This window comes from Phalacrocorax carbo, chromosome 5, assembly GCF_963921805.1.
Source record: "Phalacrocorax carbo chromosome 5, bPhaCar2.1, whole genome shotgun sequence".
NCBI lineage: Eukaryota > Metazoa > Chordata > Aves > Suliformes > Phalacrocoracidae > Phalacrocorax > Phalacrocorax carbo.
In genome coordinates this window covers 46,406,328-46,419,060 of record NC_087517.1, presented here as the reverse complement: position 1 = coordinate 46,419,060, position 12,733 = coordinate 46,406,328, and the positions used below count along the sequence as shown (strand labels likewise).

Genomic DNA, 12,733 nt, shown 5'->3' with positions numbered 1-12,733 from the left:
CTCATTTACCAAAATGGTTAAAATGTTATGATCTCTTTTAGTAAATAGGCTCTCTATTCTCCTCATCCTTGAAGTTATTCTAATTAGAGGTGTCTAACCACTAAACATGAGGAGGCTGATTGTTGGGTCTTTAAAGTAACCCAAAGACTAAAAAAAGAAATGGAAAATTGCAAAGTTTATTTCCTGCAAATATGAGCTGATTACTCTGAGTCTATAATACTTGCTTTCCTCCTGATACAAGCAGGCTTATGGAATAAGTTTAGCTGGAGATTCTTGCAGTATTTCTGTAAACTACTGGTAGTTACTAACCTCTTAGGAGCGCTCATAGTTTTTACAGGCTAGGATTCAAGCATCACTCAGTTTCTGCTTTCCCAACTCCCTTTTTCACCTCATCCCAAAAGGTCTTGTTTTTCACTTTGCTTTTCTGTCTGACCCCTGTTTGGAATATCAGCTGGAATGAAGAAGTTGAGACTGAAATGCCAGCGCTTTCTTTCCTGTTGAATCGTCCCTTCACTGCTTCCTCCCCCACGTTGTCAGCCCCAAAGGAGGTTGGCACATTCAGTGAGGCTTTAGTTGTCTGTCTTGTCTTTTGCCAGCTGAGCTGGCTTCCTTAAGCTGGCAGTGTATTGAAGTAAGACCTTTAAAGTCTTAAAAGGAATGCCCTCGTTAAAATTCACGAGAACTCTCTGAATTCATCTTTGCATCTCATGCCTTTTTTTTTTAAATGCAGTGGGTGTTTTTTTCACCTTTGAACAAACACAGTTTTGTGGAAGCTAGTACACTATTCCTCTTAGTGCCTGGTTTCGCCTTTTTTACTTGGGTACATATTTTATGCCAGGTTTATGTTTCTGCTGCTTTGGTTTTGTTGTTAACTCTTTTTTGCTTCTGAAATTGTAGTGATGATTGAGTTTCTCCTTGTTTATTGAGACCTGACTTGAAATAGTGATTAGTAAATGAGAATTGAGTCATGCTAGCTGGGTTCGAAATTCAGCTTGGTTTCCTTCTCCACAAATCTTACAGCCTCTTTCACTTTATTCCTTCCCTAAAACCCCTCTTGTTTGCAACGTTACAGCTAGGCAAAAATGAAAATTGAATTGCGAAGGAGGTTGGAGTAAAGGTTTTGAGAAATTGCTGAAGTTCACCGTTGCCAGAATTGGAGAGGCAACCTGCCTGATCTGAGCAAATTCCAAATCTGACGGTTAGGTCTTGGCTACATGAATTATTCCCTACTGTAATAACTACTCTCTACTGTGATAAGTCAGTTTAATCCTATTGTTTTCCTGTTTTCTTGTTTTCCTTCACAGAAATGGAGCAGTGTGAGCAACCCGCTCTTCCTTCCATTGATCCCACCTCAGTCCCAAGGTTTCACAGCTATAGTTCTGACATATGACCGGGTGGAGAGCCTTTTCCGAGTCATCACGGAGGTGTCTAAAGTGCCTAGTCTATCGAAATTGTTAGTTGTCTGGAACAACCAGAATAAGAATCCACCAGAAGGTAAGACCCCATGGTAGGTGTGGTGGAGGAGGGTGAAACTGGGGGTAGCATGCCTACTAGCACCTGTTACAGAATGACCTCTCTTCTATGCCATTAATATGTCTTTGAAAAGTATTTCATGCTTACTTTCAAGATAATAAATTTGGATTTTTTTTTGTGGCAATATTTTTGAAGGTGAAATGAGAAAAGCCAAAGTAGATTAAAAGAAAAAAGCATAACAGTGGTTGTGCTGCTAACTTCTGAATAAAAGGTAACAGATGCAATAGTTACAGAAACATTTCTGTACTTTATTTTGGGGAGTGGTGAGGAGAGACCCATCTTTGATTTGTCAGCGCTTGGTTTTATTTTTGTGTAGACACTCTCTCACTGCAGTGAATACTATTTCTGCTAGACTGTTTTCTTGGCAAATGTGGCAAGGTAGTTTGAATGCTTGGAGCTATAAAATAAGTGAATATTTTGACTGATGAAGTGAAAACTTGGGACATTTTGGGTGCCTGAAAAGAAGTTCCCGCACCACCAGAATATCTTGTGAAAATCCTACAACTAGCGCGGTAAGACAAGATATCTGTGTCTTTTTTAAATGTTTCTGTTTCCAGCACATATGATACTGTGCTGCTTTTCATAGTCTTTATGAGAGAGTCTGAAATCCGCGTGATATTTTAAATTTTTCTTAATTCATGGTTATTGTAAAATGAGGGCACATTGACAGACCTTTTCCCAAGTGATTTTAATGTGTAGCTTTTTGGAAGAAGATTCAGTTTCAAAAGTATATTAATGACTCCAGTGTGAACTCAGAGCTGTAAATCTCTGAATTAATTTGTTTAATTTTCAGTAGCTGAGGTGTGCTTTGCCGGCATGGGTATTTGCTTGCCTGGCATGCTGCCGTACTGTATCCCTTCGTGCCAGGACCTCAGTCTCAGGCTGCCCAGTCCTCACAGCTTGCTGCCTGTGCTTTCAAACCCAAGATCCTAACCCCATGTTTCTCCATCTCCTTCCATATAACACCACTGCACACACTGTGGTTGCTCTGTCTCCCACTAGCTCCCTTTTTTCCGAGCCCCGGGCTGTCTGCCTCACAAGACCATGCTGCTCTTACTCTTCTCCCAGGTCCTCAGCTGGAAGCAGAGGTCCTGACCTTGGCAAATCTGTTTACAAAATCACCATGGAGTAAATGGGAGAGCCAGGAGGCATTGCCCCCTCTAAAGGTCTTGGCCTGTGGTAATCCCTTCCAGTGCCAGACAGACGCTCCAATGCTGCTCATTTTATTTCCATGCTTATTGCTTCCTAGGATGAGCCTCTTCCAAGTTCCAAACACTAATACTAAAATCCTGAGCATTGTTCTGGGCAATTAAAGCCACCTCTTCTCATTCTTGGTTAAATACTTTAGATATAGTAGGTGTAAACGAGTTTGTTTCCCGTATGCTGTACAGTTGACTCGGTCATTCTCATCTGAAAATGTGGTGATTTTGTGGGAGAAGAAATGTCTTCTAGGAGTATGTGTTAAAAAAAAAAAGTTCTCTTTGGTGGTACAGAACCTTGTGGATTCTTCTGTGTTCTGTGGTGAATGAAGCATGTCGTTAGGACTCCTTGCTTTGTAATTCTCTTTTCAGAGGCTTCAGCTGCTGCTGTTCCTACTCTTCGAAGTTAGCTATACTGCATAGCAGCAGGCACAATGTGAAAATTAATCCCTGAACACTTGTCTCAATTCGTCATCTTCTAACAGCTTCTCAGAGCCAAGCTATTGCTACCGTTCACTTGGCTCATTTGCCATCTTGGCAGCTTGCTCCAGTTTAAAGCAGAGTAGCTTTATTGTTTGCTTTAAAAAGCGTTCTGTAATACTGCTGTGCTAAACACCTCAAGTGCAGTTGGTTATTAAATGTTTTGTAATCCTTTAGAGTGAGAAGTGTTGTGTATAAATTGATAATAACTGGAATTTTTGCAGTAAGAAGCTTTTTTTCTAAAAGCAAAAAATGCTTAGTGTTATATTCAGTTATGTGAGCACTGAATGCAGGTGGATTTAACCCAGATGGATTGCTTCCACATTTCCCTTGTGTGAGTCTGAGATACAGGAATATAAAAACAAATAAATTATTAGAATGATCTTTTCTGTGAAATCATTCTAATAAATTTGCGTTTAGAAATATTTGAAAATCAAAGTGTTTCTTTTTTTTTCCTGCCTCGATTACCACTGTCATAAAGTAGCTTAAAACAAACAAGGCATTTTCCTGTAGAGCTTAAAATTGTGGATTTGAGAGCACAGTTGAAAGCATAGGCGGTTTTGCCCTTACCTTAGCCTAAGTATTGCATTGAAGCAAATAACTCTTTGTTTTTAGTGTCCCTTGTCCATTTGCTGCTGATATAAGCATTGTAATCTCTTGGCCTATGGCTAGAGAGAGGTCAGTTTGATTAAATTAACTTGTTTTATTCCAGATCCATGTAGGGCATTCCACTTGGCTCTTCAGCCAGTCTCTCGTTCAGTCTGTCTATTAGTGATCCTAATCCTTGGACTTCAAAGCTTCTGCTGTTTATAGCCTGTTAAAGCCAGGAATTTTCTGATGGATTAGAGCAAGGAATGAGTTTGAAGTTTGTAATGTGCACCACTGCCACTGATAAAGTCTGGTTTATTACCCTACAGTAGTATCTGCACTTTTATGGCTATTCGCTTTTAATTGGTTATAGTAAAGCTGAGGTGCTTAACCTCCTAAAGCATCAAGTGCTATATTTCCTGGTCCTTACCATGTAAGGGACACATTTTGGTACAGAAGCAAATCTTGGCTTTTGTCCTTGCAACCCTATGTGTGCTTGTTTTGTTTTGCATGTGTAAGTGGCAGGTCTGGGTGAAGGACACTGAGTTGTTGTCCTTAGTGATTATGCGTGGTAAATTGGGAATTGGATTTAGGTCTCCTGAGATGTAGCTGGCACTGTGCCACACAAATACAATGTGTGGCTGCTCCTTTCTTTCCTCTGTCAACACCAGAAAAATATTGTAATTGAAAATTACATTGTTATCACAACAATATGTATTGGAAATAGAGGGAATTTTTCCCTAGGAATGGAAAGTTTTAAAGTATGTGCAAATTCTAAAATTCATGCTGTTTTTTGTTTTGTTTTTTAAATTAATTCTTATGTACTTTAAATAATGCCTTTATGTAATGAAACTCAGCAAGCTCAGGCCTTGAGAGGAAAACAGAATGAAAATGAAATAGTCTAAGTATTGTACAAAACTTAAGATTCTGCAACTCTCAACAAATGTGACATTCCATAAGATAAAAATCACTTTTTGCTTGTCCTCAGCATTTAGTAAAGTTTGAGTGAAAGGTATATTTGTCAGCATGACCTGAAAATGAACTAATGGTGATTTTTGTCAGATGAATGACAAAACTGAATTGTGGTCCCTCTGCCGTCAGTACGGCCGAGCATCCCTCAGTGCAGGTAAGACACTGTAGCTGATCTCAGCTGCTGCGCTGTGCAGTGGTGACAGGTGTGGGGAGTGTGCAAGGTGCATGGAGAGCAAACTCCTTGCAAATCTAGGCTTGTCAAGGCAGATGCAGCTCTGGTATGACCTACAAATTTTTTGTCCCATTGGCTGGTAATAAATAAACAACTGTTTAAATGAACACCTGAGTGGAAATTTTTCACGCAAATAATGTAGGAAAGTGTGAAGTTGGAGAAAAAGTAGCTACATATATATTGGCTAGAAATCAGTAGCAACTGACAGTGTTTTTCCCTTTGTCCTATGAGTTTGCAGGGGCTACTCTCATAACTTAAAATGTTTGAGAGGTACTTGTGCAAGTCTGAGCTTATCACTCTGCATTTCAGTGAAATGCAGTGAAATCAGTGAAAAGAAACAAGTATCTCCATCTAGCTTGCATTAGGTATTTATTTTAGGGTGAACTAAATCATCCCTCCAGAAGTACAGGTTTTTCCTCCACTGAGTATGAAGGAAACACAAGGTGAGTAGTACAAGCTTAAATGACTGATCCTTAGTCACCCAATTGTCTGCTCTGAGTTTCTACTTGTTTTGCCATGCTGGTACCTGAAAACAGTGAAGGATGCATAGGCTATATCACAAGGTTCTTGAGAAATAAACAAAAATTAATGAGCACTTAAAAAAACCCCAATGTTTCAATTATTTTTTCTTGGGCAGATACTTCTTATAGCTGGGGCACTGACCAGATACAGCTTCTGCCTGCTGAATGGGAGCAACTCCTTTCTTACTGTGCTGCAGTTTCCATGTCTGTAAGATTAATACAGCAATACTGTCTTAGATAAATGCTTTGAGACCTATAGTTTAAAAGTACTATGTAAGTAGCATTATTCATGGCATTATTATTAGGTAGATGCCAATATGTCTAATTAGAAAGTTAATGTCTACTTTGAAATAAAAGTAAAATATTTATATTAAAGGAAACTGCTTTTTTGTGGTTTTAATTTAATCTGAGTGCCTTCAAAACATTTACAAATATGTATGTGTCCTGCCTATATAACCAGTAGATAAACTGGTTGTTCTCAATTTACAGCTTTAGATATTGGGGTACACAGAGGTGAAGTCTTCACCATCACTCGGTAATTCAGCTTCAGGGCAAGGAATTGATTCAAAAAGGTCATGTGCTTTAACCTTTATTTTGCTTACTTCAGCACACTGCCTTCCCATACTTTCTATTTGATAGACATCATAGACATAAGTGAAAGCTTTACAGTGTATTTTGAAGTCATTGCAGAATCTGTGTGCCAAAGTAGGAACACTTTGCTTTGCGTGAGACTGGAAACCAAAGGTCTAATCTTTCGGTTTTGAACTCGAAATATGAGCAGTGTCTTAAGAAAAAAAATACAGCTTCAACAGATGAATCTGAGTAACATGGATGTCTTGTGCAAACATTTTGAAGTTTTTAGAGGGCTTGTGATGATAAAAATGTTGGACCTTATATGTGAAATAGCAGAGAGAAAATATTTGATGATGATTTTAATCAGGAACCTTAAAGCTTCATAGAATCATCTTGCTGATATTAAGTGCTCTCTGGATTTAGGGGATATGAGCTCTGCTCGGTCTTTGGCTGAGTTTTGCATATATTCTCAGCCATGCAGGGTATGCAAGAAGCCTGCCAACCCAGCAGTAATGTCAGCAGGCCCATGGCTGCAGTATAATATTAATAAAAATTGAAAGGTTTGAAATATTATAGGGGGAAAAAAAAGATTTATTCCCCCCCCCCATCCATTAAAATAAACATTGTGGTACAAGTGTCTGCTGCTGGGAATATTTGTGTAGACAGGATGTTTTTTTCATTTTCTCCATCAGCCAAATACTTTTGCCCTTTCATTTGTATTTGTCTAAATTGCTAGTTCTGAAATTCAAGAAAATAGTCTGTGATAGAAATTTCCGCTGATGTTTCATCACATTTCTTTCAGACAATTGAATAAACCATTTTGTCTACCACATAAATGGTACAAAAATGTATAAATGCTTTACTGTTAGTAAACAAGCAACAAGCTACATATCGTGTAGCTTGATTCCTTTTTAAGTTCAGTTTTATAAAAATGAAAAGTGTATTTTAAAGAACATGTACTTTCTGTGTAGTTGTATTGGTAGTGGTTCCTGGAGCCAAGTTGCAGATGAAGTTCGACTAAGATGCAGACTATAAGGCATATGGTTATTACTGCAGTGATCATCTTTGTATTTCAGTACTGTTAATGGACAACATCAATATAAAACACTGAGGATAAGGAACCTGAGTATCCTGTGGATTACTGTATCTTAAGGAAACATTTACTTTAAAAATACGATTTAAAAAATCTTCAGTGGCAGGTTTTTGTGCATACTGTGACTTAATAGTCAGCACTGGTAGGAATGGAGTTTTTAAACTTCTCTTTAGGTTTTGAATTAATTTGGCATCTTGATGATGGGCTTAATGCCATGTTCCTTGATTAGCTGGAGAATTAATTCATGATGGTTTTAGTCTTCCATGAATCATATTACAAACACTTTGCTTCCCAAGGAAGTCTAGAAATTTGGCTCAGCAAGTCCTTCTTAGCAAAACTGGGCTCTAAATAATGTCCTATAAACCAATATTCTGTTTTGTTATATATGAGGAACACTATGCATTACTGTAGACCAATGTAAACTTTGTAATGTAAGTAGAAAGCTCCTGGTTTGAACAGATAGTTCTAAGTTGGAGCAGTTGAAATGCCTGGACAGACTTTTTCAGTCAGCCATTATTGAAGGAATTTTGGTAATAAATAGATGTAACCTGCTTGATGTTGGTTTTCTGACAGTTTTTTGAAACTTCAGACTCCATCTGACTTCTGCCATTCAGTCTTTGAGACTGAAAAAGTACTTTTTAGGCTTCTATCATCCATGTTCAATTAGTTGAATTCCTACAGACTACTATAGACCAGTTAGAATAAGTATCAAATAAAGCATTTTATAAAAGATCAGTTATGAGAGTTGAGCGTGGTGGATGGGATTCTGTGCAGCTGCAGATATGTACAGAGGAGCATGTTTAGAGATGTTTTCTGCCAGTTTTTTATTGATCTTGATCTACCTTGCACAACTTCTGGAAAGGTTTTTCCTTTTTACAGTTCCAAGTGGGCTTCACAGAAGTTGTGGGAAATCTGAGCTTAATATGAATTAATACTCTTTGCAAGCTTATGTTACTTAAATTTTTGTTACAAACATCTGATGGCAAGCCTAGGGAGGTGTGGAAAGTGAAAGGGTTTTTTGGTGTGAGAGGGTGTTCCTTTAGGTTATAATGAAATTGCCTCTCTCTCATGATTGTCCTTCCTTCTCTTCCTTGTCTTTATGTGATTCATTGGGAGCTGTAGCTGAGAAATAGATATGGAGAGGAGGGGGGTTTTGCTACTCTTCTGTATAGTGTTTTAAATGGGAGTGTAATTACGGCACTTGTTTTGATCCTGCAGCTTGTGGAAATCATGTTGAAATCATGCTTGAAAAATTTGCTGTGAGATGCGGACTTGCAGGACTTAATGGTGGGATTGTGGGCTGGCCAGAAGTACAGCCATGTACGTGGTTGTTAGGGATTGTAAGCCCATTAGAAGTAGAAGCTGAAAAGTTGGGAAACTGCTGATTTTGTGTTTAGAAGACCACATGCTGTTTTCTGTGGGCAGCTCCTGCAATCAGTGCATCAGTAGTGCTAAATAGCACAAAGTGCCAAGAATGCCCTCAGCTTTGTTGCCAAAAAGCAAGTGTAAGTGTTATTCAACCGCTCTTCTCTCATTTATTTCAGTACAATGTGTAATAGGAGGGGCCTGTCATTCTCTTCAGACTCTGTGTATACATAGGTTTTCTTTTATGCACCCCAGAGAGCTTTACTGTTGTATTTTACCTCTGTCTTCTGCTGCTTCACAGAAAGTCCTCATTGGTTTTAAAAGAAGTAAGAATAATTCATAGTCTAAACATGCATTTTAACTTTTGTATGCTTAAAGTTTCTCATGCCATCTTGCAAGACTTTGTCTGCCTTCTTGTCTTGGGCTTCTTTTATCTTTGTCATACTCTGTTAAATGATGCAGTGCCCTCTTACTGTAAGATTAAAGCATGTGCTTTTACCTTGGTTGTAATAAAGTCTACTAAACTGAGAATTTTCCCCCTGTATGTTTTGCTAGTGCTGAACTTTCTCATAACTTTCCAAGCAGTATCTAAAAATTCAGAGCGTGGTATTACAGAAGTGGCAGACCCTGCCTCTGACTTGTCTTTAAGCCGCATTCCTCCTATGTGTTAAAAAAAGAAAAGTAGAAATATGCTTCTTTTGTGGTCTTTTAAAATAAATATAGACAGTTTTAACCTTCCTGCTGGATTCTAGAACTTTGACTTCTGAAGTAGCTGTTGACTTTTTTTATTGACTCCATATTTCTTTTGGAGTTCCTGCAGCAGGGCTAATTTTGAATACTTGCATCTCTGAGTGGAGCCCAGCCCGCTGTTCTTCGTGATAGTAATTTTTGCCCAGGCTGCCAAAGTGGCTACCCAGGTGTCACTGTGTCGTGACATCTCCCATGTGCTTCCATCGCTGTAAGTACAGCAACCTTCAGGATCAGATCAGCCTCTAGGCAACAAATAGTCTTATGTTTCTTTCATTTTGCATGCTGCAGCATAACTGGTACCCCAGTGTCTTATTCAGAATTTCTCCAAAATGGTAATATTTTCCATTCATTAATTAAACTCCCAATTCAGGAATTTTGTATTATGTTTCTCAAAACACAGATGTTTTGCAGTAGCGTACCTCTCTTTGAGAATTGGTCATTTTGAGAGACTTTTCAAGTCCTTAGTAAATCATGTGGGTTTAACAGGATTTACTGACATCTGAGTTGCATGCTGATTATAAGTAGATTACACCTTCATTTTTCATAGACTTTTCATTATTTTTCTTCTGTTACCATCTTTTTATGCAAGTGGCATGTCTGTTATTAAGCTATCAAACAGCTGATTTCCCAAAGAGCTAGAATTTTAAAGCATCCATGCTTGTTGCTTTTCTGAATTATTATTTTTCAATCCTAGTGACTTTTTGGTTTCAATTTTAGTTTCAGTGTATTCCTGCACTGAAATAAGATCTTTGTAATTTGGTTGTCTTATTTTTCATGTGTAGCAGAAGTTAAGGAAGAAAAGCCTGAATAAAAGAGTACTTAACATGTATAAAAAATAAACTTTGATACTTATAAATACAAGTTTACAAATGCAAACATACCTATGACAATTCTGATTGCTACTGAAACACTTGTGACAATGGAGTCTTTTGGGGATCTAGAAGCCTGCTTTAAAATTACTTGATACTAATATTGGGATTATCGATATAGGCAATTAGCCTAAGGTCTTTAAGTAGCTTGCAGATGTTAAACAGTCCACAATCTTTGAGGCCATGATATGTGTCTTTGTGAGGTACTTGTCACTGTCTTATAAATGTGGATACTTGCATGTTGTATGATAAATCAGTAAGAAAGCAGTGAGTTGACTTGAGAGTAGTCATTTGCAATAAACGATTCCAGTTGTTCAGCATTACTGCCTCCTGAGGTTAGGGTGACTAATCAGGTGAAAATTTTGGAATTTCAGTGGTGTCCTACTAGAATCATTGTTTCAGATTATGGTTCAAGCAAGGGATTTCAAAGACCTTACAATGCTGAGAGTAAAATGAGCTCATTGCACCGTAATTGGAATCCATGGCTCTTGAACACTTTTGTTGTGGCCCCAAGGCACTTGCTGTATCTCCCCAGCTGCTGGCTGAGTGTGACTTCCATTGGAGCTCATCAGTAGCGTGGTGGAATTGTTCCGACTGGCTACTAATCAATATTACAAGCTGCCGAACTGTGCATCAGTGTTTGGGATGGTGCCTCTTGCCTTCTACTAGAAGGAAAAGAGGTGAGTAAAACTGGACAAGAACCTGCATACTTGTCAAATACAGACCATGATCTACAAGACCACCCAGATAAGGGTAGGTTTTACAGTCACTTTTTCAGTCTTTCAGGAAAACCCTTCGGGTAGGAAACAGAATATGAATTTTGCCAGTAAACATCACTCTGTATTTCTTCTCCGTTCTTTTGGCCACCCATGCGTTCCAATCCTTCTTTCTAAAATACAGCTCCAAGAAAAACTGACTTCTGAAAGCTCTTGGTGTGGTTTGGAAAGATGGCTTTGTTTTCCCAGTGAAGTACTGTTTGGACTCTGGTGTCTTTAAGCAGCGTGCAGCTCTGTGTTTTATTTAAGTGTGTTGTGTGAGCTGTTAAAACTGAGAGGCCCAGTGGCAATGAGGACGTGGACACTCATTCCTGGGAGCAAGTTCTACTGCCTTCTTACTGATTTATCATACAACATGCAAGTATCCGCATTTATAAGACAGTTACAGGTACCTCACAAAGACACATGTCATGGCCTCACAAAGACTGTGGACTGTTTAACATTTGCAAGCTACTTCAGAGTTTGAGGCAGAAGGGACAGTAAGATCATGTGGGTTCACCTGTAAGTCACAAGTCACCACATCACCTTTCTTTTCAATCCAGTGACTTCTATCTAACTTGAGCACATCTTCTATCATAATACCCAGTCGTGTTCAAAGACAAGATATACAGAATCAGCTGCTGTCCTTATTAACTTCCTCCAGAGGTTGACCACTGTTACTATTGCCTGGCTTCAGATTCTAGTAATTGTTTTTCGTTGTCTTTCTCTTCAACCAAGAAGATATGTGGCATTTTTCTTCCTGTGTAGATACTTGTACATGTTAATAAAATCCACTTTTACCTTCTTTTAATCAGCTAAACAGACTGATCTCCCAAGTTCTACCATAAGGCATTTTCTCCTGCCCTCAAATAACTTATGTGGTTCTGTCCTGCACCATTTCCAGTACTTTAACATGCTTTGAAAAATGCACCAGAATCAAACAGTATTTTAGCATCTATCTGACTATGTATGCATATAGGGAAAATTGCCCTCCACTCCCCTTGCCCAATTTCTTACTACTTGCCCATCTATATACAAGAATTACCTTAATTCATTTTGCCCCAGCAGCATGCGAAGAAATAAGGTCCACTCTGATGCCTTAATCCTTTTCAGCAGCTGCTTTTAGAGGAAAAGTTGCCTTGGTTCTGGTGTTTAACTGTGTCTCGAGTTGTCAGTCTGTTTTTTGTTCAAATGCACCTAGTTTACTAAGCAGCCCAGAGTGCTTTGTATGACCTTATTGTCCTTACTGTTTTTCATGTCTCTAGGCTTTGTGTCACATACAAATTGCCAGTGCAATTTCCAAGTATTTCAGATCACTGATAAAAATTTCAGTGGCTTTAGGTCCAATGTCAGTTCTTACAGACTTCACTTACCACAGGGTCACAGAATGGCTGAGCTTGGAAGGGACCTCTGGAGATCTTCCAGTCCAAACCCCCTTCTCAAGCAGGGTCACCTAGAGTAGGTTGTATAGGGCCATCTCCATTGAGCTTTTGAATATCTCCAAGGATGGAGACTCTATCACCTCATTGGGCAACCTGTGTCAGTGCTCAGTCACCCTCACAGTGAAAAAGGGTTTCCTTATGTTCAGAGGGAACCTCTCATTTTTCAGTTGGTGCCCATTGTGTCTGGTCCTGTCACTGGTCACCCGTGAAAGAGCCGGGTTCTGTCCTCTTTACACCATCCCTTCAGGTATTTGTACATATTGATGAGACCCTCCCTGAGCCTTCTCCAGGCTGAACGGTACTGGTTCTTTCCCCCTTTCCTCATCGGAGAGATGCTCCAGTCCCTTCGTCATCTTCATGA

The 12,733-nt window shown here is 38.9% G+C and overlaps 1 protein-coding gene across 2 annotated transcripts in view; it reads left to right on the top strand.

The window, feature by feature from the left end:
- The window catches only part of EXT2 (exostosin glycosyltransferase 2), a 78,548-nt gene that overhangs the window by 46,085 nt on the left and 19,730 nt on the right, over nt 1-12,733 (top strand). For both annotated transcript variants that reach the window (XM_064452296.1, XM_064452297.1), the window contains exon 8: nt 1,305-1,494. In XM_064452296.1, the coding sequence (XP_064308366.1) occupies nt 1,305-1,494 (190 nt within the window). The remainder of the gene's footprint in view (nt 1-1,304; nt 1,495-12,733) is intronic.